Genomic DNA, 27,382 nt, shown 5'->3' with positions numbered 1-27,382 from the left:
AAGTCCTGGAGTGGCCTAGCCAGTCTCCAGACCTCAACCCCATAGAAAATCTGTGGCGGGAGTTGAAAGTCCGTGTTGCTCGGCGACAGCCCCAAAACATTCTTGAGAAGATCTGCATGGAGGAATGGGCCAAAATACCAGCTACTGTGTGTGCAAACCTGTTCAGGGAGGTTGCTGTGGTCTGCCCTCAGATCCGCTAGCCACTGAGCATTGCTGTTATGGGTTGCGTCCTTCTCCCATATGCTCTTCCAGTATTGTTCTGTCTCCAGCCTTGGTGGTGCTGTTCTCATATTGTCCCCCTGCCACTGAGAGTACACCTTGGCTGGTTCCCTGGAGAACAGCTGGTTTATTCTCCTGCCTTCTATCTCTCTGGTGTACCTCCTCAAGCGACTGGCCAAGGCTGTGAGTCATTGCTTGGCAGTTTCCAAGGCCTCAGATATGGACAGCTTCCTGTACTTCTTAGGCACCTTCTTCATCGTGCCTTTCTGCAACTCCGATAGTTGGCGGACCTCCCTCCGTGCTACCTTGATTTTAGCCTCTAGCCTCCTTCTCCATGGAGGGTACTGCCCCTTGTGGCTGTTCAACTTGTAGCCAAGCATCTCACTGATCACTGCTGCCGTATTGCAGATCAGCTTGTTAGTCTCGGTAATTGTGGCTGGAGGTATCGTCTGTAGTGCTGCATTAACATCATCTAGCAGACCTTCTGAGGGTACTTCACGTAATCTTGGTAACCGGCTACGGGGTGTCCAGGATTCAAGCTTGGCCATAATCCTATCTTTCAGGTCAGTTTCTCTCGCACTCAATGATCCGATCATTCCTATCCAATGATCCTTTTCGCACTTGGGGCTTGGTACCCAATCTCGGGTGGGGGAGATGATATCTCCCCCCTGACCTGGCATCCTGGCTCCCCCTTGCCATAGCATTTATGTTGTACTTCGTCAATCTCTAGCTGTGAGAGGAGTCCCTTCTTTCAAATGTTGGAACACTGAGCTACTAGTTGTTTCACTGTCATTGTGGATGTAACCGCTTCCACCAGGGTTACTTGCGTAGTAGCATTCCAACAACGCCCTGTTTTTGTCTCTTGCCCTAGATGGTGGCTGATACCCAGAAATCCTACCAGTGGCTAGACAAAGCTGGACTGAAAGACAGCACGGAGGCACTAGTCATGGACGCACAGGAACAAGCACTGAGCACAAGATCCATAGAGGCTGGGGTCTATCACACCAGGCAAGACCCCAGGTGCAGGCTGTGTAAAGAGGCCCCAGAGACAATCCAGCACATAACACAAGGGTGCAAGATGCTAGCAGGCAAGGCATACATGGAACGCCATAACCAAGTGGCCGGCATAGTGTACAGGAACATCTGTGCCGAGTATAACCTGGAAGTCCCAAGGTCAAAATGGGAGATGCCCCCAAGGGTGATGGAGAATGACCGAGCTAAGATCCTGTGGGACTTCCAGATACAGACGGACAAAATGGTGGTGGCTAACCAACCGGATATAGTGGTGGTAGACAAACAGAAGAAGACGGCCGAAGTGATCGATGTAGCAGTTCTGAATGACAGCAACATCAGGAAGAAGGAACACAAGAAGCTCGAGAAATACCAAGGGCTCAGAGAAGAGCTCGAGAAGATGTGGAGGGTGAAGGTGACCGTGGTCCCAGTGGTAATCGGAGCACTTGGTGCAGTGACTCCCAAGCTAAGTGAGTGGCTCCAGCAGATTCTGGGAACAACATCAGAGATCTCTGTCCAGAAGAGCGCAGTCCTAGGAACAGCTAAGATACTGCACAGGACCCCAGGCTCCCAGGCCTCTGGTAGAGGACCTGATCTTGAAGGATTGACCGTCCAAAGGGGCGAGCGGGGAATTTTTATTTTAATATATACATGTGGCATTATAATGAATATCAAAGTCCAGACCATATTGAGAACAGGCTTTCGGGCCAGCACTATATGGGGAGAAGCTCTCTAACTCATCTGCATATATCAAATGGTTAAATATGGTCTTATCAACTACACAACCTGTCACACAGTAATCTAACAGCTTTGAGAAATTATCCATATAAACATAAAAAAAATAAAGATAGAATACTCCCCTGTCTAACCCCATTCCCTACATAAAAGTTGGCAGACATGCAGTTAGCCCATTTTATGCGCATAGACTGATGAGCATACCAGAAGGACAGAATTCTTACCCAAGATTTAGGAACCTCTCTGCTGTATAACTTATAAACTAGCTTTTCATGATTTACACGATCAATCGCTTTAGAGGCATCAACTAAGCACATAATTATGTTCCCTCTAAGCAGTGCGCGTGAGCAATCACACACTGCTGACACTGTCTCCCCACACAGAAAATCTGCGCTGCGCACACACACAAAAAAAATCCAGCCTGAATCGGAATTAAAGTAAATACATGTATTTATTTTATTTCGCTGATTTTCTGTGTGCGGCGACTGTGTCAGCAGTGCACGATTGCTCACACGCTCAGCTTAGAGAGAATAGATCCAGGATTTCCTCCAGGGCAAAAATACACATATCTGTACTATGCTTAGATTTAAACCCAAACTGTTATCGGACAAACTTTTACTTGTGTTTAAAATTATATTTTCAAGGACTTTGGATAACATGCTAGATAACGCTGTAGGTCGATAATTGTTCTTGCTGTTTATTTTTCTAACATGACAGCAATAATTGAATCTGGGAGAATCACGCGAACTATGAACCCAGTGAAACAAATAGCAAGCAAATGTTTCAAATGTTCAGCAGATATCTTGTCCATCCAACGTGCTTTACTGTCTTTCTAATTGCATCATAAATTTCTATTCATGACATTACATCTTCCTTATTATCGATTTCATCCACGGCAGAAATTGAACTTTTGGTTAAATAGAAAGAAGAGTTAAATAGATCACCGTAATGTTTCTGCCACATTCAAGTAATTTTCTCAGACCACTAACACCATCAATATTATCTGGTAAAGACGTCTTAACACGATTCATTGTTTTCATGTCTTTCCAGAATTCCTTTACCAAACTTATCTCCAATTTCTTAGCAAGGGAGTCTGCCCTCATTGTATCTTTATTCATTTTAATAAAACATAGCACATACTTAAATTTAGCACTTTCACATTTCTTATGGTTAACTTTGAGGGCCAGAACATTGCCACCCTGACTCCATCCAAACTTTAGAGGACCTTACCTCAGCATGAAGCTCCTCACATCATAACTTGTAATATAATCATTTTTGTTGATTTTATCACTGAACTGTTTTCAGTTTGTCATTTATGGCATATTTGTTGTTGTTACTGAAATATAAGGAAAACTACAGTGGCCCCTAGAGACAAAACACTTGCAAACTCCAAAACACTTGCAAACTCCAAAACACATGCAAACTCCAAAACACAACGGAAGTGCTCCAGGACGCTAGGGGCAGTGTTGAGCTTTTGTTACCTAGTAACTACACAAGCCAGGAAGTACCAATGACCGGATTTGGGGTCTGCAGCCTTAAAGGCCGCATTTTAAGGCTGATTACGTCACAGGGACACGACGAAGGCTGTCCCAATTCAAAGGCTGCTCGAAATGCGGCCCTCAAATGCGTCCTTAATTTCCCTGAATTTTAAGGATGGGTCGGTGTAGCCTTCATGGCCCAACATATCCCAGATTTCATAGCGCGGCTGTGGTGTGGATAATTTTGCCGAAAAAAACGGTGGAAGCGGAGCCGCCGAAGAGTAAACTTTCAGAAGTAATTACTGAATATTATGTCACTTATTTATGCGCACATGTTTTTATAATGAAGAACATTAAAACATTACTGTTGGCCACATGTCGGGAAAGTTATGTGACATTAGCGATGTTTGTACTAGCTTGGTTTTAAAGCCTTTACTTCAAAATATACACCGTTCAATAGTTGACTTTAATCTTACAGAGAATGTGATGATTTTATGGATAATTAAAGTCAGTCATATATCCACAAACACAACAAGCTGAAAGTCAGTGATGCTGTTCGGTTTGCAGTCCTGAATATCACAGCACAAGCAGGATTCACTGCACTGTTAATGTTAGCTATGTTATATTGCTGCCTCTGTTCGGTGGTGTCGAGCCAAACGGACTTCAACGTGTTTGTGAACGAGCTGACGGTTCACTTGTTAAGCTGAAAGAAAGATGCTTTAATCACAGGAGTCACACATGTGTCCACTGTACCATCTAGGAACTCTTCTTGTTTCGTAATAACACAAACACTAAATCCTCCTTCTTTTGTGCTGTTTTGTAGCAGTGTATACACCTGAGACTGTCACCTGTCTGTCTGTCCTGCACTCTCTCTCTTTTTCTTTCTCTCTGATTGTGTAATAAAAGTATGAACATGTATTTATAAGTTACACTTGTGTTTGAATCCTGCAGCTTATCACACATTTGATTTCCATGTGTGACAACTGCAAGTGTCCAGAGTGAGGACAGACTGAGGGACCCACTGCTGCACATCATCTGTGAGGCTTTGCACCCCTGATGATCCACCAGGGCAAACTCAGCAGTGTGTGAGGAAGAGGAGGAGGAAGAGCCAGCAGCAGCTGACAGATGGAGAGAATAGACAGACTGTTCCCTGTTTGTGAAGGACTGCTAGGAAAGTTTAACATAACTAATTGTCTGTCCTGAATCAGTCTTATTAGGTAATGTTCAAATAATTTTATCATTCCAGTGTTTTCAGTGTGGGAGAAAGTACTCAAGGCCTTCAAGTTACACACTATGAAAGGCAGAAACAAGTTTAATATTCAGAAACCTAAAGTATGTATCAGCAGCTGAATGGACCTAAAAATAAATGTTTGTTTCAGTTCTATGAAGCTTTGAGTATTTTGGATTAGTAGTACTGCTGTGTTTGTTGCATCATATTGCTGTAATTGTTTATATGCTTTATATATTCTGAGGTAAGTTGATCTATAGTGTTACATCATATTCTATAATGATGTTATGTGTTTGTAGACTTTCTGCCCAGTTTGACCCATTTAGCAGAAGTCAGCCTGTTTAAGGCTCTGATATCTATTCTGTATGACTTAAAGCAGTTATGACATGGTCTGATTTTCTCACCCAATAAAGGAATATTCAATATATCAGTCTACTCTTCATTTTATCAGAAACAGTTATCACAGCTCATACAATTTCTTTTTACACATGTATGTAAGCAATGAGTCAAATTTAGTAATGCCAACATACTGAAGGAACAACATTTGTCTCTTATATATGATACACCTATATATGCACTGCCAAAGATACTTGTCTTTGAGTGAAGATTTAAGGTGATAAAACATATAAATAACTGCAACTTGAATCTGTACTGAGGCTCAGTATTTGACACAGAGTTCATGTTCACTGCTGTAATAGCTCATAATGATTAATATAATAACTATAATATTGGCCATATTATATTTACATTACCAAAGTGATATGACTTCAGTCTCATGAACAACATTAGCTAATTGTTATTTACTAACTAATCTTAAATGACTGTTCAGTACAGAAATGAAGCCCAAAAATCATGTTTTACTGTCCTGTGGTCTCAGCCTCAGATACTTATCAAATCACACAAAGCTCTTGTAGAAACAAACAAACAAATGAACAAAATATGTTCTCCTTCATTTCTGTCAAACCAAGTTGTATGACACGTTTCCAGCGGTTAGTATCATGGTTGCTAGGCAACCTGGGGAGCGCGACGGAGACTAGACCGTCCCATACAGACAAACTTGCCGTTTATTTTGCAAATCGAGCTCAACACTGCCCCTAGCGTCCTGGAGCACTTCCGTTGTGTTTTGGAATTTGCATGTGCTTTGGGGTTTGCAAGTGTTTTGGAGTTTGCAAGTGTTTTGGAGTTTGCATGAGCTTTGGTGTTTGCAAGTGTTTTGGAGTTTGCAAGTGTTTTGGAGTTTGCAAGTGTTTTGGAGTTTGCAAGTGTTTTGGATTTTGCAAGTGTTTTGGAGTTTGCAAGTGTTTTGGAGTTTGCATGTGTTTTGGATTTTGCAAGTGTTTTGGAGTTTGCAAGTGTTTTGGAGTTTGCATGTGCTTTGGGGTTTGCAAGTGTTTTGGAGTTTGCAAGTGTTTTGGAGTTTGCATGTGTTTTGGATTTTGCAAGTGTTTTGGAGTTTGCAATTGTTTTGGAGTTTGCATGTGCTTTGGGGTTTGCAAGTGTTTTGGAGTTTGCAAGTGTTTTGGATTTTGCAAGTGTTTTGGAGTTTGCAAGTGTTTTGGAGTTTGCATGTGTTTTGGATTTTGCAAGTGTTTTGGAGTTTGCAAGTGTTTTGGAGTTTGCATGTGCTTTGGGGTTTGCAAGTGTTTTGGAGTTTGCAAGTGTTTTGGAGTTTGCATGTGTTTTGGATTTTGCAAGTGTTTTGGAGTTTGCAATTGTTTTGGAGTTTGCATGTGCTTTGGGGTTTGCAAGTGTTTTGGAGTTTGCAAGTGTTTTGGAGTTTGCATGTGTTTTGGAGTTTGCATGTGTTTTGGAGTTTGTACGTGCTTTGTCTCTAGGGGCCACCGTAGAAAACAAATAGTTAGGAAAGCAGAATCAGTAGGAGCTTTTACCTTTTAAAAGCTGGCTTACAAAATTTTACTTTGCTTTTACAACCCTCTACCAGCCAGTTTTGCATGTTGATGTATCCATATAGTCAAATACATCCATGTCTCAGTGACAGGCAAAACATGTGCTGCATCCTGTCATTCAGGATCAGTGACCTTTGATGAAAAATATTTTCATTTGAGTTTGTTTGTGAGATAATTAAATGAATAAATAAGATTTATTTAAAAAATAATTAAGCTAATAAATAAGAAGGTTATTCCGCCAAGTAAAAACTGGAAATTTAGAACATCATTTTAGATTTTATTAAATATGTTTTTAAAGAGTGGGCTTTATATTTAGACTGTAATGACCATCCTGGAACGTCAGCACCTGTTCTCAGGAAAGGAGGAAAAGCTGTGATGAGAGGTAAAATAACTATATTCTCACCAAAAAAGCCAGAACAAATGTATTCAGGAATTAGGAGGAACCATCAAAACCCTAGAAGCAGCCAACCAGCTAGCTGGAAATACTATTCCGAATTTCTGCTTACCCCACTGTAATATGGAAATATTAAATATTTAGGCATTAATGTTTGTCCTAGGCTTCCAGATTTAATTTAATTAAACCACATCCCACTTTTAAAGAAAGTAGAAGATGATCTGGCTAGATGGAAGTCTCCATCCATATCACTCATGTCACTTCAGTAAAATTGATGGTTTTACCAAGAATCAATTATTTATTCTCAATGATCCCGAGTAAAATATCACCGGACTGGTTTATGCTCCTAGGACCTGGTGTCCACATATGTGGACATCACATTTTGGGTTATGTCTTTCCAGAATTCCTTTACCAAACTTATCTCCAATTTCTTAGCAAGGGAGTCTGCCCTCATTGTATCTTTATTCATTTTAATAAAACATAGCACATACTTAACTTTAGCATTTTTGCATTTCTTGTGGTTAAATTTGAGGGCCAGAACATTGCCACCCTGATTCCATCAAAACTTTAGAGGACCTTACCTCAGCATGAAGCTCCTCACATCATAACGTATTATAATAATTTTTAGTGATTTTATCACTGAACTGTTTTCAGTTTGTCATTTATGGCATATTTGTTGTTGTTACTGAAATATAAGGAAAACAAATAGTAGTGATGACAGCTTAAACAAAAAGGTTTATCAGGTTAGGAAAGCAGAATCTGTAGGAGCTTTTACCTTTTAAAAGCTGGCTTACAAAATTTTACTTTGCTTTTACAACCCTCTACCAGCCAGTTTTGCATGTTGATGTATCCATATAGTCAAATACATCCATGCCTCACTGACAGGCAAAACATGTGCTGCATCCTGACATTCAGGATCAGTGACCAGACTGGTTTATGCTCCTAGGACCTGGTGTCCACATATGTGGACATCACATTTTGGGTTATCTAGACCAAAATACTAAATTTTGTTCTACAAGGGCCTGATACCCACTCATGAGGACATTATACTGCCACTGTTCTATCGAAATTTAAAGCGAATATGTGGCTCTCATTTTTTTCAGAAACCAAAATCAGGTAAAAACAAAACAAAACAACTAATTCTTTGTTTTTACATTCATCAGGTCCCAATTAACCCAAGTAGCAAAGAGAAATTATTGCAAAGGATTCCCTTATTGATTCCAGTCGCCTCGGATGACATCACCATGTTGCGGAGCTACTAGGCAGGAAACACGGCGCCTAAGTGGCACAAAAGCTCAAAAGTTTGGTTATACTTTACGAGAACGGATGACAACAGGGCAACTTGCAATACTTGCAAAGTAGATATTTCATTAAAGGGAGGAAACACTACGAATGTGCAAAAGCATTTGCTCACAAAGCACGCGATAACGTTAAATGAATGTCATGTTTTTAATTCTGCTCCGGACTAGTGAAGCTCAGCGGTGATGTTTGCACGTCCTCTCCCGTTAATACGGCAGGTAAATAATCAACTAACATTGCATATTATGTTAGCGCAATCTGCCTTATTACAAAACTGTGCGTTGCATTAAGATGACCATGATGAGAGAAACAGACAGAGTCTGGCTGGCTCAGATGCTGGCAGTTCTCGCTGCAATGACTAAGTTTGTGGTCAAAGCCTTGAACCCATTTGCCACAGCAGATGCCCCTGATTTTCGGTAAGTGAATGTGTTAAATTGTACGCAGGGACATTACTGGATATTCTTGTGTTATTGCTCCAGAAAAATATTTATTTTATTAATATTTTACATTTACAATTTTTTTCTGGGGACCCCGTGACATCCTATCGAAGAGCCATAGGCTGTGGATCTCTTAAGATCTCACTGTCGGGTTTGTAAGGCCATGTTACTCCTAAATTTCTATCTTGTTCAAAGAAAAGATATAAAACAAAGTTCTGAGCTAATCGACCTTCGTGTTCTCCTTTTAAAAAAAAATGGATAACAGAATCGATAAAGAATTGAATTGTTAAACAGAATGGAAAATGGAATCAGAATTGTGAAAATCTTATCAATTTCCATCTCTATGCATGCCATAAAAGAGTTTGGTTCTTAAGAGGTTAAATCTCTGGAGTCCACCATTTCTAAAGAAAACCGAACGCATATTAGCTTAAAAATGTTGCAAAGGACCAAAGATGGAGGAGGACTAGATCTGCCTTTCAACTTTCAACACTACTTCTTAGCCAACAAACTACAATACATCTCAGGATGGTTAAAACATACCCTCTAAGATGAGCCCTGGCTAGACGCAGAACAGACACTATGTAATAATACTTTGGACCTACCATTCATTAGTATAAGCATCAAATAACATGTATGCTTTAAAAAGCAGTATGGATTTAGTATGGATTTTACGTCATCCAACACCTCACAATGTGAAGGCAATAGAGACTGAAAATGTGACGTCATTCAAGGGTAAAACCGCAAAGAATTCTGGGAACTCGTGGCAAGAGGTACTAGCGCACGCAGGCTTTCAATTAAAATCAGTTACACAGCGATAAAAAGAAACACAAAAAAATGGCAAGAAGCTGCTGTATTATTAATTGCAATAGCCGGTCGCATGACAGCCATGGGAAGCCGACGGGTAAAGAGATCGCTTGTTATCGGATTACGTCGTTGAAGAGAAATTGTTCGAGCCATGTTTCCGAAGTAACAAAGAGCCGACTGATGGCCTGGATTGCAGCCATTCAAAGACCAAATATAACGTCCCAGAACACTCCAGCTCACATGTTAGTCTGCTCCAAGCATTTCCACAAAGGTCAGTCTTCTGTTGTAGTTAATACGTCATTTTTCATAACATAATTGGTGAAGTAGTTTTACAAGCAAGTCTGGCGCTGAACAGAAATTGTCGCGCTATGCTCCTTTGTTTATTGTGCATAAATAGTGAATTGTCCTGACACAATATTGCGTTTCGCTTCTGTTATTACCATGGTACATTGACAAAAACATATACTTTTATTCACAGGATGAAACAGGTTTTTTTGTATCACTAATTGCACAGTACGATTACAGCATACAATAGAGCATTTCTGTGATGTGAACCAGAAATTATTTCCACTACTAATTAATTACCGTTGAGCTTAAAGGTCCTATTAATAAACGGTTAACAAATGTGTATTTATGAAGACGATTTGTGAGACTAGTAAACTTATGATACGTACGATGGTCTTTCGTTCTACACGGTGCATTTCAAGGTCCTGTACCCATCCGTCGGTAAACTGTACCTGGGCTTGTTGCAGTGACCTGAAGTTACTAAACTTCATGAGTGTATGCACTCACTCCAAGAACCGTATAATTATAAATATATATCTAACCCTTTCACTCCTTTGATTTTTTTCCTCCTTTTCTTTGACTTTTCATCAAGTCTGTCTTTGTACGGACCGGCATTGTTCTCCTTCATTTTGTACATAACTTTTTTGGGGGACAAAGAAAAAGCAAGAAGGTATTGGAACCGGAGAATGAACGTTTTGCGGTGCTGCAAATGCTTGCATTTGATGCGGTACTTGGATTGTTTTGCCACGAGTTCCCGGCATGCAATGCGCGAAAGTCACGTGGTCTGTCAATCTCTATACACCGGCCAATTACAACCACACTCTTTGGTCCACCTGCTCCGAGGTTTTGGTGTTGCATATGTGAAGTCTTATCAAAGTGTCTGGAATGTAACAGCCAGCTTTCCCTTTAGTTTGCTTCTTGAGTGACCTACACGAGGTCACTAAAGAGATGAGATTGCTAAGACGACTCTCCTTATGATCTGGAAAAATAAAAAGAACCTTAATATTAACCAATATAGAGACCATTTGTTGGACCACATAAGCCTTGATACAGCCTCTGCTGCCACAGCAGATCAATCTCTCTGGGCTCCTTTGATCATCTCCATCACCTAGTTGGGGTGGGGGTTGTCGCGGTTTTCTTCTGCTTGTTCATTGTTGTTGATGAGTGTTTTTTTTTTTTCTGTTGGTTGTTGCTGTGGTTTCTCTGCTGTGTTATTGTTTTTTTCAGCAGTGTTTGAAGCAGATTTTCAGTGTTATTTTTTCTCTCCCTTTCTGTATCCATCTCCTTCTGTTAACTTTCTCCCCAACTTCTGTTTCTTTCTTCTTTTTCTTTTCCATCCCCGGTCTCGTCCACTGTGATTGTAATGACTCAGAATAAAAAAAATTCTTATAAAGTTCTAAATATGACTATCAAGTGGGGAAAGTAAATTTGTTGGGGATTAAATCTATGACAATTACCAGGAAATCACATACCAGCAATAACAACTTTTCAATATATTGTATTATTTAATTGTGTTTAGCTGCTGCAGGTGGAGAAAACCAATGAAAGAGCGAAGAGAGTATAATAAGATTTGACAGGTTGGTTGGAACTTAGCAGAAAAGAGTGTTCTATAAACATAAATGTTTTTATAAATCCTTACATTACAGAGATGCAAAACGATTATTTCTCAAAGGATTGAGAGCAAAAAGAGAAGTAGAAAGGACGAAGATCCCCAACACAAAACCACATTTGAATGCTGCTTAGCATCTTTATAGAAATTCAGAAAGATTTAAATGAAATTGAGGATAGAAAGCCAGAGCTATTCAAATGCTTCGAACAAAGGCGGAGTCTATGTTAAAGAAAAGCTTTGGCAAGTATCACAGTCCATGAGTATCTCACAGACTTAAAAAAAGCATCATCAGGAGACCCTGAGCTTCAAAGGTTCCCCATTATCTGCTGCCAAGGTGAGTACTGCTGTAGAAACTCATACACCATGTTTACAATTGTCTCTCTGTTCATTGTTGGCAGGTGTGGACGGGCCTGTGTAACCTGGCTGGTGAGTGGCTGTGGGTGGGTGGAGAACAGATGCAATATGAAAATATTCCAAGCTGCCCGACTAATGGCTTCTGTGGCGTCCTCGAGAAGAGTGGTACTGCATCCTATGGCATAAGAAACTGTCAGCAGAGAAGGAACTTCTTCTGTTACATAAAGCCATAAAGCCACTTACTCAAGTTCTGTATGTTTGTATATAAGGATTTTCTTTGCAATGGCTCTTACTTAAGTTTGACTACTTGTTTAAAGATATTTCTAAATTACTTCAAACTTTTGATCACTATTATATGCACTATTTTACTGGGAATGTTATACTAGTTACTGCAAGTTGTGTGTTTATTATGTCATTACAATTTATTAGAAAGTTTAGCCAACCAGCATTTCATCTGTAAACCTAATACATGTTGTGTAAACAATAAATTGTGTAAAAGTCTTGTGATTCTATTTAATTGTATTGAGCTTATGACAGGTGATGGATAAATGGTGGACTACAAAAAATATATATTAGTTGTTTAGCGTGTCTGTACTTAGGAAGGTAAAGCTAGTGATCTTTTAATTGGAAGGTAGGTAGTACAGTGGACTGGTTCTAGACAGGCATATGTGAGGTGGCAGACAGAAATGTAATGTGGCAGATGGACAAAGGATTTTCTACTCACTGCCAAATACAGGTGATACTTTCGCCTCTGCTGTTACTGCCCTAGTATGGGCTCAAATTGTGGTCATAAATATTTTGTACTTGTAAATCAGGACATGTATGTGTAAAAAAGATTTGTGTGTGGACTTAGCCAAAAAATAGGTGTGAAACTCTACACTCAAGTTTTAAGTTACAAGTACAAATTCTGACCTTATTTTTCTTCCTTTCATCTGATTGGCCAATGTCATGTCAATCACAAATTTAACTATCCAATCAGAGAACAGACTATGGTTATACATAGTTCTGCTATACGTCATACACACAGTTTACTTAGTTCCGCTTTTTCTGTTTGGTTTCCTGTGTTTTATTAATATGCCTATGCAGCTCTGCACTAACTTCCTGTTCTCTGCACAAGACATGCAGTCTCCTACTACTCTGTGACATTTGGCACACATTCTAACTCACAAGGGCGATTTTCTACACTGGCCTCTATAAAACAATATAACCAGAAAATAAGGATTAATTATATATATATTTATCTTGTAACAATCCTTTTAACAAAAATGCCCTACTCTAAACTTTTTCACTGGGCCGACAGCACACAATTACATTAAACACAGCACATCAACTTTAAAATTCCCCCAACCCTAACAGGAATAAACTTTCATCAAATATTCCCCAGACTTTACTTTTTATTTGTCACAAATTACCCAAAATCACCATGGACATGTCACCAGAAATCTACTTAACAGATTTTCACCACTACTGAGCCAATTTAACGGTCAAGATCATTAACTCGGCAAACAGATAATTTAGAATTCATCCAATCTGCACAATTTGCTTTTTTGAACAGGCTGTGCCTACCTTTAAATCTTTTTAGACCGGTCTCCTGTCCACCTCATTTCAGATCCGACCTTCGGCCACATTTGTCCTCTCAGCCGCAAAAGAATCGGGGTTCATGGCACCAATTATCAAAAAATAAATAAATAAAATATATCTATCTATCTATCTATCTATCTATATATATATATATATATATATATCATCTCCAATTAACCTTTCAGAACACTGCACCGCTCTCTGGAGAGCTATCCAGTTGTAGGTGGTGCTGTTGCCATACCAAAAAGTAATGCATCCGGTGAGGATGCTCTCAATGGCACAGCGGTAGAAGGTCCTGAGGATGTTGGGGCTCATGCCGAATCTCTTCAGTCTCCTGAGAAAGAAGACACGCTGCTGCACCTTCTTCACTGTTTTGTTCGTGTGAACTGACCATGTGAAATCCTCCACCAGATGTACACCTAGGAAACAGAGGCGGCTCACTCTCTCCACAGGGGCACTGTTGATGGTGATGGGGGGGGGGGGGGGGGGGGGGGGGGGGGGGTGTTCTTCTCTACACCTCTGGAAGTAAATGGTAAATGGACTGGTTCTTAGCACTTTTCTACTCTTCTAAGCACTCAAAGCACTTTACACAACTTGTGCATTCACCCATTCACACCCATTTGGACAAGCACATTTTTCTAGGTGCTTTCTAAGTAATATTCACACACACTCATACTCTTATGGATGCAACGGAGAGCAATTTGGGGTTAGTATCTTGCCCACAGATATTTGGCATGCAGCCTAGGGGAAACCAGAAATCGAACCACCAACCTTCCGATCAGTAGATGACCTGCTCTACCGCCTGAGCGGTAACTCCAAGTCCAATATCATCTCTTTTGTCTTTGTGACATTGAGGGTGAGATGGTTCTCTTGGCCCCAGTGTGAATGGGCGCTGACCTCCTCCCTGTAAGCCATCTCATCACCTTTGGAGATAAGACCCACCTCTGTTGTGTCATCCGTCCATTTTGGAAAAGTTTTGACTTCTGTTTTGATCATATTTGTTATCCCAGCATCATTAAGGAGGTTATGTCTTTGGTCATGTCATTCTCCCTCTAAACACGATAGCTTGAAAAGTTGTTAATGAATTTTGATAGAAGATTGTTGGGGTGTAAAGTGGGTTCATGCTAATGAGCCATTAAACTCTGGCTTACATCCAGCAAGGTATTCAAGGTAAAATAGTGATTTAGTTGAAAATTGACAAAAAGCTATATAACATAGAAACTATGATTCTTGGTGTGGTGAGCAATGTTCCCTCTAATTTTTCATGTGTCTGAGCGAACACACAAACACCCTGAGCGGTATCTTGGACCACTGTGAGCAACAGCAGACGTGTGCACTGTGGTCACGCCAGCATCGAATCCATCCAAGTTACATGGTTTATTAAAATAATCAAATTACAGCATTTATGTTAGACTACTTTTAATTAACTGCTTTAGCCCACTTACAATAAAAATTAATAAATAAATCTTGTTCATGACCTGTGTAGTATGTTGACACCATTGGAAGCAAAAATAACTTGAACTCCAATTTTGAAAACACAACTTTCTCCTTTTTATTTTTATTTTTTATAAAGCTCTGACTTGTATTATGAGTCTGTGGTCTGGGAGAGAGTCTGTAACTCTCTGTCTGCAAAATACAGTATATAATGACCAATGTTGGGCAATTAATTATATAGTTACTTCTTCAAAAAAGAATTATGCAAACAAAGATTTTGCAGCTGTTTACCTAAAAATGCGGCCAAGGCGGGGGTTTGTTTTTTTTTAAGTAAACATTTCAAACTATTTACAGAACAATCAGCTGTTCTGCATCAAATTTGATGCCACACAAATTATTTGTGCCACTCCAAAAAATAATTTCTGTCCACTATGAGATAAAGGAGAACAACAGCCTGATACCTGCAGGCCTGTCAACAGGAGATGTATCACTGCTGTAACACCTGTAACATTCAGCAGTCGCCTCATTGTTCTGACACACACAACAACACTATTGACTACACTACACACTAACTACACAAGATTTGCGCTAAACGTTGCAAATCTCTCACATCTCAAAACACCGCCGTCACTCCTAAAACTTCCCCCTTCCTAAACCACTAAATGCCATGTTGCCATATCATTTTTTGATTGGTCGACATGGTACATTTTTCCACAAATAGGAAAGGGTGGGGTTTTTTGGTTTTGTTTTTGCTCACAGGCGGAGAGCGCTTTCGAGCGTTTTCCTTATAAAATGACGTTTGTACCGTTTCTTCCCGCAGTAAACATTAACACTGTTAACATTATATTAAGGTATCAAAAACCACCTTTCTTTTCTTCTTTTGGAACACAAAATAAACTCATTAATTATTAATAAACGTTTTTCACTTGATATTTATTAGTAAACATTTAAACACATTTGTACAAAAGATTGAAATGATCTCCAGTAATCTGGTTTGTGTTTCAGGAAAGGTTAATTCAACTCTTTCTACATGTACACAGCAATTTTGGGAAAGCATAGGTTCACTGTGCAATTTGGTTTTCCAGAAGTTTTAGATCACCAAATTGAGTTTTTGAAAAATGCTTTTCCTGGTTGAATGTTTTCAGAATGTCTGTGGAAAATAAAAATAAACACTGGCTTGCAGTGTCAAAGGTCGGTGCCATTATCCCCTTTATGATGTCAGACTGTGCAATAAATTGCTGGTAGGCTTCTAGTTGGCCAACATTTCTACATGGTTAGGGTTGACTTGGCGTGCTCTTGACAGTGCTGGACATTGTTTTTATGTTTTCATCTCTATGTGGAGGAAATGAGGAGCCAGAGAGACAAAAAAAAAGTAATGGTTTACACAAGTTACATTAATTACAATACCATTGGCTGGTTCCTGTTTAACTGTTTGCATTCAGCGTTTGTTATTTTTGAGGGAAAAATGCCTTGCATCCATCATGCCACTCCAAAGTGTCTTTTATAATACTTAACTTATAAAATATAAAATTATTAAATATAAAAGTGCAAATGAATAATTGAGGCTTTAAGCACCTAAAAACATGCAGAAAGAAGAAAAATAATCACAAATAATTATAATTGAATCATTTATTCTGTAGAGGCAGAAGCATCGCTAATAGCAGCCTTACAAAATAATTCCAAGGTTCAACACTGATTCATCGTCTAATTCACCGCATGACTGCAAAGATTTTGTTGTTTTGCCTTCAGGAAAGTCTATTATCGCAAGATCATCAAATCTTTCTGTGATTTGATGATCGTTACAGTGACAAAAATCGAATATTGCATTCGTGACATTTCATTGAAAAAAAGCACACAGTGAGGTTTTGGAATGTCCTCAAGAGTAATGATGGTTTTATTCCAGCATATTCAGACGTCACATGTATAGCTGCCAGGCAAGAATCTGCTTTTCTGAAGCCATCTTTAAAAACTAGAGCATAAATATAAATGTTATTTACAAAGACTGACTAAAAACTGCTCCCCTAACACAGCCTAAAGAACCAGACTCTGTTCACTGTTAAACACCAAATTTTCTTATATCGCTGAGCGATTGTGCATCAAAATACTGAGTAGCTGCCACAAAAAATACATGAAATTAAAAAATTAAATACAAAGATTTGTTTTACTTCAGTTGGCACTGTGGAAACTGTGACAAGTACGGTGGCCTGAGAGTGACACTACAACTGAAGGGCAAAAACAAAGACAGACAAAAGACAACACACTGTGTTGACATTCAAATGGTGAAAATACTGTTTTACATTTATTTTGATGTAGGTCAGCTGCTGTGGTCTTCACTCTCAGGCTACCACTGACATGTCTCATACTGTAAATACGAGGGGGGAGCATCATTCCTTCTATATGATTGTGTATCTACATTCTATCTACAAACTTTTTACAGATCTAGCAAGAAATACAAAAAACAAAAAAAAAATCACAGACACATCAAAATTAAAAGTGCTAACTGAGAATGACAGGATGAGTGAAACAGAATAACTCATTCTGGTGAAAGAAAGCTTTGTACAATGACTTCAATGTACTGTTTCACAGCTTGTGTTTGTTTGATTTCTTCCTGATGTGTGCACTTTTATTCCATATTCTTGACACTCTGCATGTTTAGTTGGTCCAAACTGAACTCTAGGTCTAGATCCACCTATAACAGCCTGCAGAGGCTGTGTGCTGCTGTGCAGCCACACACCTTTGCAAACATATTTGGTCCTAGAAGTTATCAGCATAAATGATGCACAGTTAAATATCAGTCATTCAGGATACAAGCATATCACTACATGTTCACTATATGTTGTACTGTGTATGTGACAAATAAAATTTGTATTTGTTTATCTCATTGACCAATAATTTCTATCACAGTTTTCCTAAAACATGATGACAACTAAATAAAAAAGAATGCTCGAGGAGAAAAACTACGACAAAGTGTATTGACACTGTTGTCATCGAATATATATTGGGCAGAAAGGAGGCGATCCAATCAGAAATAATCTTCTCTTTTTAGGTCAGGTTAGTTGTGCGTATTTCATTTGAAGCAGATTTTCAGTGTTATTTTTTCTCTCCCTTTCTGTATCCATCTCCTTCTGTTAACTTTCTCCCCAACTTCTGTTTCTTTCTTCTTTTTCTTTTCCATCCCCGGTCTCGTCCAATGTTATTGTAATAACTCAGAATAAAAAAAATTCTTATAAATCCTTTTATAAATCCTTACATTACAGAGATGGAAAATGATTATTTCTCAAAGGATTGAGAGCAAAAAGAGAAGTAGAAAGGACGAAGATCCCCAACACAAAACCACATTTGAATGCTGCTTAGCATCTTTTTTGAAATTCAGAAAGATTTAAATGAAATATAGGATAGAAAGCCAGAGCTATTCAAATGCTTCGAACAAAGGCGGAGTCTATGCTAAAGAAAAGCTTTGACAATTATCAAAGTCCATGAGTATCTCACAGACTTAAAAAAAGCATCATCAGGAGACTCTGAGCTTCAAAGGTTCCCCATTATCTGCTGCCAAGGTGAGTACTGCTGTAGAAACTGATACACAGTGTAATGAATGGTTTAACCTGCTGAGAGTAAATCACCTATGTATGCCTCCACTTCACTAGAAAAGACTGTTCAAGTTGTTAACCAATTTCTTTTTTTTTTCTTTAAGTTAAACGTTTACAAGATTTACAAAGTTTACTGTTTTAGTTATTTGTACCATACATGATTAAGGCATGTGAAAGTCTCGTAGGATGACATCAAACAAGTACATTAGGTAAAATATTGAGTTGATTAAGTAATATTACTGAGACTAAATGTCAGTTACATTTATACAGTTCTTGTTTAATCCAAGACTCATCCACATTTCCTAACATCATCATCTGTCCTACATTGTCATTGCTCAGAGAGACACTTGACTACTTCATCAGTGAAACATGGCTGCGCAAAAAACTGCAATCTTCTTCTCTGTGACCCTTTTCCTTTTTGTTACAGTGTCAATGCATCCTAAGGAAGATGTGCCTTCTCATCCCTCTGCTGCTTTTTATTTCTCCTGTCTGTGGGAATCTGTTAAACTTTAAACTTTACTCTGGGTCTCACATGACAACTTGGACAAATGCCCAGACCTTCTGCAGGAAGCACCACACTGACCTGATCACAATCAGAAATGAACAAGAGAACACATTTTTCAAATCTGGAGGCTGGATCGGGTTATATCGAGCTAATGCAAGTACATGGAAATGGTCCAGAGGAGACGAGATAGCTCGCTTCATCAAGTGGGGTAGTTCTCGTAAGTAACATGTTTTAAAGCTCAAGTATTAATCTTAGAATAACACCTGTTTAGGTGTGAGAGCAAATTATTGATTCTTATTAGATTGTGCAAGATCACATTTGTTGATATTAACATTAGTGTGTTATTTGCTGTTGGGAACAGTAAATAACAGTGTCTCTTTGCTTCTTCTTTCAGAGGCAGATCGATATGGAGACTGTGTATATAAGCATGATGGTGTATGGTGGACTCACGGTTGCGATGTCAAACATTCTATCATGTGTTATGATGAGAAACTGGTTTTGGTGAAGGAGAATAAGACGTGGGAGGAGGCATTAAACCACTGCAGGTCTCTGGGTGCAGTGGACACAAATGATCCCAACTCTCCCTACAGGAACCATCGCTATGACCTGGCCACGCTGATCACTACTGATGACCACACCTATGCACGGGAGAGAGCACAACAAGCTACCACTGATGAGGTTGGACAGTTTCCTACAGCGTATGCGTGTTGCTGAGAAACTCATACACCATGTTTACAATTGTCTCTGTGTTCATTGTTGGCAGGTGTGGACGGGCCTGTGTAACCTGGCTGGTCAGTGGCTGTGGGTGGGTGGAGAACAGATGCAATATGAAGATATTCCAAGCTGCCCGACTAATGGCTTCTGTGGCGTCCTCGAGAAGAGTGGTACTGCATCCTATGGCATAAGAAACTGTCAGCAGAGAAGGAACTTCTTCTGTTACATAAAGCCATAAAGCCACTTACTCAAGTTCTGTATGTTTGTATATAAGGATTTTCTTTGCAATGGCTCTTACTTAAGTTTGACTACTTGTTTAAAGATATTTCTAAATTACTTCAAACTTTTGATCACTATTATATGCACTATTTTACTGGGAATGTTATACTAGTTACTGCAAGATGTGTGTTTATTATGTCATTACAATTTATTAGAAAGTTTAGCCAACCAGCATTTCATCTGTAAACCTAATACATGTTGTGTAAACAATAAATTGTGTAAAAGTCTTGTGATTCTATTTAATTGTATTGAGCTTATGACAGGTGATGGATAAATGGTGGACTAAAAAAATTTATATTAGTTGTTTAGCGTGTCTGTACTTAGGAAGGTAAAGCTAGTGATCTTTTAATTGGAAGGTAGGTAGTACAGTGGACTGGTTCTAGACAGGCATATGTGAGGTGGCAGACAGGAATGTAATGTGGCAGATGGACAAAGGATTTTCTACTCACTGCCAAATACAGGTGATACTTTCGCCTCTGCTGTTACTGCCCTAGTATGGGCTCAAATTGTGGTCATAAATATTTTGTACTTGTAAATCAGGACATGTATGTGTAAAAAAGATTTGTGTGTGGACTTAGCCAAAAAATAGGTGTGAAAGTACAAATTCTGACCCTATTTTTCTTCTTTTCATCTGATTGGTGATGTCAATCACAAATTTAACTATCCAATCAGAGAACAGACTATGGTTATACATAGTTCTGCTATACGTCATACACACAGTTTACTTAGTTCTGCTTTTTCTGTTTGGTTTCCTGTGTTTTATTAATATGCCTATGCAGCTCTGCACTAACTTCCTGTTCTCTGCACAAGACATGCAGTCTCCTACTACTCTGTGACATTTGGCACACATTCTAACTCACAAGGGCAATTGTCTACACTGGCCTCTATAAAACAACATAACCAGAAAATAAGGATTAATTATATATATATTTATCTTGTAACAATCCTTTTAACCAAATGCCCTACTCTAAACTTTTTCACTGGGCCGACAGCACACAATTACATTAAACACAGCACATCAACTTTAAAATTCCCCCAACCCTAACAGGAATAAACTTTCATCAAATATTCCCCAGACTTTACTTTTTATTTGTCACAAATTACCCAAAATCACCATGGACATGTCACCAGAAATCTACTTAACAGATTTTCACCACTACTGAGCCAATTTAACGGTCAAGATCATTAACTCGGCGAACAGATAATTTAGAATTCATCCAATCTGCACAATTTGCTTTTTCAAACAGGCTGTGTCTACCTTTAAATCTTTTTAGACCGGTCTCCTGTCCACCTCATTCAGATCCGACCTTCGGCCACATTTGTCCTCTCAGCCGCAAAAGAATCGGGGTTCATGGTACCAATTATCAAAAAATAAATAAATAAAATCTATCTATCTATATATATATATATATATATATATATATATATATATATATATATATATCATCTCCAATTAACCTTTCAGAACACTGCACCGCTCTCTGGAGAGCTATCCAGTTGCAGGTGGTGCTGTTGCCATACCAAGAAGTAATGCATCCGGTGAGGATGCTCTCAATGGCACAGCGGTAGAAGGTCCTGAGGATGTTGGGGCTCATGCCGAATCTCTTCAGTCTCCTGAGAAAGAAGACACGCTGCTGCACCTTCTTCACTGTTTTGTTCGTGTGAACTGACCATGTGAAATCCTCCACCAGATGTACACCTAGGAAACAGAGGCGGCTCAGTCTCTCCACAGGAGCACTGTTGATGGTGATTGGGGGGGGGGGGGGGGGGGGGGGGGGTGTTCTTCTCTACACCTCTGGAAGTAAATGGTAAATGGACTGGTTCTTAGCACTTTTCTACTCTTCTAAGCACTCAAAGCGCTTTACACAACTTGTGCATTCACCCATTCACACCCATTTGCACAAGCACATTTTTCTAGGTGCTTTCTAAGTAATATTCACACACACTCATACTCTTATGGATGCATCGGAGAGCAATTTGGGGTTAGTATCTTGCCCACAGATATTTGGCATGCAGCCTAGGGGAAACCAGAAATCGAACCACCAACCTTCCGATCAGTAGATGACCTGCTCTACCGCCTGAGCGGTAACTCCAAGTCCAATATCATCTCTTTTGTCTTTGTGACATTGAGGGTGAGATGGTTCTCTTGGCCCCAGTGTGAATGGGTGCTGACCTCCCTGTAAGCCATCTCATCACCTTTGGAGATAAGACCCACCTCTGTTGTGTCATCCGTCCATTTTGGAAAAGTTTTGACTTCTGTTTTGATCATATTTGTTATCCCAGCATCATTAAGGAGGTTATGTCTTTGGTCATGTCATTCTCCCTCTAAACACGATAGCTTGAAAAGTTGTTAATGAATTTTGATAGAAGATTGTTGGGGTGTAAAGTGGGTTCATGCTAATGAGCCATTAAACTCTGGCTTACATCCAGCAAGGTATTCAAGGTAAAATAGTGATTTAGTTGAAAATTGACAAAAAGCTATATAACATAGAAACTATGATTCTTGGTGTGGTGAGCAATGTTCCCTCTAATTTTTCATGTGTCTGAGCGAACACACAAACTCCCTGAGCGGTCCCTTGGACCACTGTGAGCAACAGCAGACGTGTGCACTGTGGTCACGCCAGCATCAAATCCATCCAAGTTACATGGTTTATTAAAATAATCAAATTACAGCATTTATGTTAGACTACTTTTAATTAACTGCTTTAGCCCACTTACAATAAAAATTAATAAATAAATCTTGTTCATGACCTGTGTAGTATGTTGACACCATTGGAAGTAAAAATAACTTGAACTCCAATTTTGAAAACAAAACTTTCTCTTTTTTATTTTTATTTTTTATAAAGCTCTGACTTGTATTATGAGTCTGTGGTCTGGGAGAGAGTCTGTAACTCTCTGTCTGCAAAATACAGTATATAATGACCAATGTTGGGCAATTAATTATATAGTTACTTCTTCAAAAAAGAGTTATGCAAAAAAAGTTTTTGCAGCTGTTTACCTAAAAATGCAGCCAAGGCGGGGTTTTCTTTTTTTTTAAAAAAAATAAACATTTCAAACTATTTACAGAACAATCAGCTGTTCTGCATCAAATTTGATGCCACACAAATTATTTGTGCCACTCCAAAAAATAATTTCTGTCCACTATGAGATAAAGGAGAACAACAGCCTGATACCTGCAGGCCTGTCAACAGGAGATGTATCACTGCTGTAACACCTGTAACATTCAGCAGTCGCCTCATTGTTCTGACACACACAACAACACTATTGACTACACTACACACTAACTACACAAGATTTGCGCTAAACGTTGCAAATCTCTCACATCTCAAAACACCGCCGTCACTCCTAAAACTTCCCCCTTCCTAAACCACTAAATGCCATGTTGCCATATCATTTTTTGATTGGTCGACAGGGTACATTTTTCCACCAATAAGAAAGGGTGGGGGGTTTTTTTGGTTTTGTTTTTGCTCACAGGCGGAGAGCGCTTTCGAGCGTTTTCCTTATAAAATGCAGTTTTTACCGTTTCTTCCCGCAGTAAATATAAACAACGATAGTATTCAGGAAGAAAACCAAACATTGCAGATATTTTTATCATAACTCTGGTTTTACGTGGCCGATCAACACAATTTTAATAAACACAATATAAAGTCCAAACTTTTTCCGTGAGTTGTTCCGTCTGTCCTGCTCACATCTCCAATGGTTGTAACGTTGTCATTAACGTGGCTTCACTCCACATCAGCCACGCCGCTTTGCTAGCTAAAACATCTGTCACAGCGTGTCGACGTTGATTAGCTGCGTATATACGCATGTGAATCGCATTATTGGCTGGAATATGGGATAAGGTGCCATCGTTCTAATTCCATACGGGAGCAGACAGTCACTTACTGACTAACACTGCAAAAGAGAATTGTCAGAGTATTCATTTTAATTTCAATTCAGGTTAGATTTTTTTTTGTGCGCAACGCAGATTTTCTGTGCGCAGAGACCGTGCCAGCAGTGCGCAATTGCGCACACACGCAGCTTAGAGGGAACATTGGTGGTGGGTATTGTATTGAAAGAACCATATAAAGATTTAAAATATGTCACATTTGACCTTTGACCTCTCCTTCAAGCCAACATCAAACTGCAGGTTAAAGTGACATTAACATTATATTAAGGTATCGAAAACCACCTTTCTTTTCTTCTTTTGGAACACAAAATAAACTTGTTTATTAATTATTAATAAACGTTTTTCACTTGATATTTATTAGTAAACATTTAAACACATTTGTACAAAAGATTGAAATGATCTCCAGTAATCTGGTTTGTGTTTCAGGAAAGGTTAATTCAACTCTTTCTACATGTACACAGCAATTTTGGGAAAGCATAGGTTCACTGTGCAATTTGGTTTTCCAGAAGTTTTAGATCACCAAATTGAGTTTTTGAAAAATGCTTTTCCTGGTTGAATGTTTTCAGAATGTCTGTGGAAAATAAAAATAAACACTGGCTTGCAGTGTCAAAGGTCGGTGCCATTATCCCCTTTATGATGTCAGACTGTGCAATAAATTGCTGGTAGGCTTCTAGTTGGCCAACATTTCTACATGGTTAGGGTTGACTTGGCGTGCTCTTGACAGTGCTGGACATTGTTTTTATGTTTTCATCTCTATGTGGAGGAAATGAGGAGCCAGAGAGACAAAAAAAAAGTAATGGTTTACACAAGTTACATTAATTACAATATCATTGGCTGGTTCCTGTTTAACTGTTTGCATTCAGCGTTTGTTATTTTTGAGGGAAAAATGCCTGGCATCCATCATGCCACTCCTCCTTCCCTTCATTGGCTTCCTGTTAAATCCAGAATTGAATTCAAAATCCTGCTCCTCACATACAAGGTCTTAAATAATCAGGCCCCATCTTATCTTAATGACCTTGTAGTACCATATCACCCTATTAGAGCACTTCGCTCCCGCTCTGCAGGCCTACTTGTTGTTCCTAGAGTATTTAAAAGTAGAATGGGAGGCAGAGCCTTCAGTTTTCAGGCCCCTCTTCTGTGGAACCAGCTTCCAGTTTGGATTCGGGAGACAGACACCATCTCTACTTTTAAGATTAGGCTTAAAACTTTCCTTTTTGCTAAAGCATATAGTTAGGGCTGGACCAGGTGACCCTGAATCCTCCCTTAGTTATGCTGCAATAGATGTAGGCTGCCGGGGGATTCCCATGATGCATTGAGTTTTTCCTTTCCAGTCACCTTTCTCACTCACTATGTGTTAATAGACCTCTCTGTATTGAATCATATCTGTTATTAATCTCTGTCTCTCTTCCACAGCATGTCTTTTATCCTGTCTTCCTTCTCACACCCCAACCGGTCGCAGCAGATGGCCGCCCCTCCCTGAGCCTGGTTCTGCTGGAGGTTTCTTCCTGTTAAAAGGGAGTTTTTCCTTCCCACTGTCGCCAAAGTGCTTGCTCATATGGGGTCATATGATTGTTGGGCTTTTCTCTGTATCTATGAAGCGCCTTGAGGCAACATTTGTTGTGATTTGGCGCTATATAAATAAAATTGAATTGAATTGAATTGAATTGAATCCAAAGTGTCTTTTATAATACTTAACTTATAAAATATAAAATTATTAAATATAAAAGTGCACATGAATAATTGAGGCTTTAAGCACCTAAAAACATGCAGAAAGAAGAAAAATAATCACAAATAATTATAATTGAATCATTTATTCTGTAGAGGCAGAAGCATCACTAATAGCAGCCTTACAAAATAATTCCAAGGTTCAACACTGATTCATCGTCTAATTCACCGCATGACTGCAAAGATTTTGTTGTTTTGCCTTCAGGAAAGTCTATTATCGCAAGATCATCAAATCTTTCTGTGATTTGATGATCGTTACGGTGACAAAAATCGAATATTGCATTCATGACATTTCATTGAAAAAAAGGACACAGTGAGGTTTTGGAATGTCCTCAAGAGTAATGATGGTTTTATTCCAGCATATTCAGATGTCACATGTATAGCTGCCAGGCAAGAATCTGCTTTTCTGAAGCCATCTTTAAAAACTAGAGCATAAATATAAATGTTATTTACAAAGACTGACTAAAAACTGCTCCCCTAACACAGCCTAAAGAACCAGACTCTGTTCACTGTTAAACACCAAATTTTCTTATATCGCTGAGCGATTGTGCATCAAAATACTAAGTAGCTGCCACAAAAAATACATGAAATTAAAAAATAAATACAAAGATTTGTTTTACTTCAGTTAGCACTGTGGAAACTGTGACAAGTACGGTGGCCTGAGAGTGACACTACAACTGAAGGGCAAAAACAAAGACAGACAAAAGACAACACACTGTGTTGACATTCAAATGGTGAAAATACTGTTTTACATTTATTTTGATGTAGGTCAGCTGCTGTGGTCTTCACTCTCAGGCTACCACTGACATGTCTCATACTGTAAATACGAGGGGGGAGCATCATTCCTTCTATATGATTGTGTATCTACATTCTATCTACAAACTTTTTACAGCTCACGCAAGAAATACAAAAAACAAAAAAAAAATCACAGACACATCAAAATTAAAAGTGCTAACTGAGAATGACAGGATGAGTGAAACAGAATAACTCATTCTGGTGAAAGAAAGCTTTGTACAATGACTTCAATGTACTGTTTCACAGCTTGTGTTTGTTTGATTTCTTCCTGATGTGTGCACTTTTATTCCATATTCTTGACACTCTGTATGTTTAGTTGGTCCAAACTGAACTCTAGGTCTAGATCCACCTATAACAGCCTGCAGAGGCTGTGTTCTGCTGTGCAGCCACACACCTTTGCAAACATATTTGGTCCTAGAAGTTATCAGCATAAATGATGCACAGTTAAATATCAGTCATTCAGGACACAAGCATATCACTACATGTTCACTATATGTTGTACTGTGTATGTGACAAATAAAATTTGTATTTGTTTATCTCATTGACCAATAATTTCTATCATAGTTTTCCTAAAACATGATGACAACTAAATAAAAAAGAATGCTCGAGGAGAAAAACTATGACAAAGTGTATTGACACTGTTGTCATCGAATATATATTGGGCAGAAAGGAGGCGATCCAATCAGAAATAATCTCTCTCTTTTTCGGTCAGGTTAGTTGTGCGTATTTCATCTGCCGCTGACTAACAGGGTAAGTTGGAGGGAAGCTCCCTGTTTGTCATGAAAACAAAACAAAATGTCAACACTTGAGTAGAAGAGAAGATAAGACAAAGACATAAAGTGGATATTGAGGAAAATAAGATGCTCTGTAACCGTTTGGAGCAACTCTTACTGGTAAAATACAACATACTTATATTTAAGTGAAGTCACTCAACTTCAGGATTAGCCTACTGTACTCTTATGATACTTAGTCGACTAAAACTACACTAAAATTAAAAGAGGTTAGAAGCTTAAAATACATCTACAACTAAATGGTGTTGTAGTTAAAAGACTGAAACTCAAAATTAGCTGTCAAAATGTTACTGAGTGGGTTGACTGAATTCTTACATCAATT

At 38.9% G+C, this 27,382-nt stretch overlaps 1 protein-coding gene across 1 annotated transcript; it reads left to right on the top strand.

Annotated features, from left to right (window-relative positions):
• The first annotated feature begins 18,810 nt into the window (after nucleotides 1-18,810).
• LOC148094670 (macrophage mannose receptor 1-like) lies at nucleotides 18,811-19,819 on the top strand. Its single transcript, XM_087837314.1, has 3 exons — nucleotides 18,811-19,084; nucleotides 19,262-19,545; nucleotides 19,631-19,819. Exons 1-3 carry the CDS (start codon nucleotides 18,811-18,813, stop codon nucleotides 19,817-19,819), a joined length of 747 nt encoding a protein of 248 aa, XP_087693440.1.
• Nucleotides 19,820-27,382: the final 7,563 nt, after the last annotated feature.

Source organism: Neolamprologus brichardi, unplaced genomic scaffold, assembly GCF_056152115.1.
Source record: "Neolamprologus brichardi isolate AB-2024 unplaced genomic scaffold, ASM5615211v1 NODE_ptg000031l+_length_7269946_cov_1, whole genome shotgun sequence".
NCBI lineage: Eukaryota > Metazoa > Chordata > Actinopteri > Cichliformes > Cichlidae > Neolamprologus > Neolamprologus brichardi.
The sequence above is the reverse complement of the archived record's forward strand: the minus strand, read 5'-3'. Positions and strand labels throughout refer to the sequence as shown.

Coding starts and splice junctions, on each gene's coding strand:
- LOC148094670 (XM_087837314.1), top strand. CDS start 18,811: ATGTGCCTTCTCATCCCTCTGCTGCTTTTTATTTCTCCTGTCTGTGGG. Junction 19,085..19,261: donor CATCAAGTGGGGTAGTTCTC/GTAAGTAACATG, acceptor TTCTTCTTTCAG/AGGCAGATCGATATGGAGAC. Junction 19,546..19,630: donor AACAAGCTACCACTGATGAG/GTTGGACAGTTT, acceptor CATTGTTGGCAG/GTGTGGACGGGCCTGTGTAA.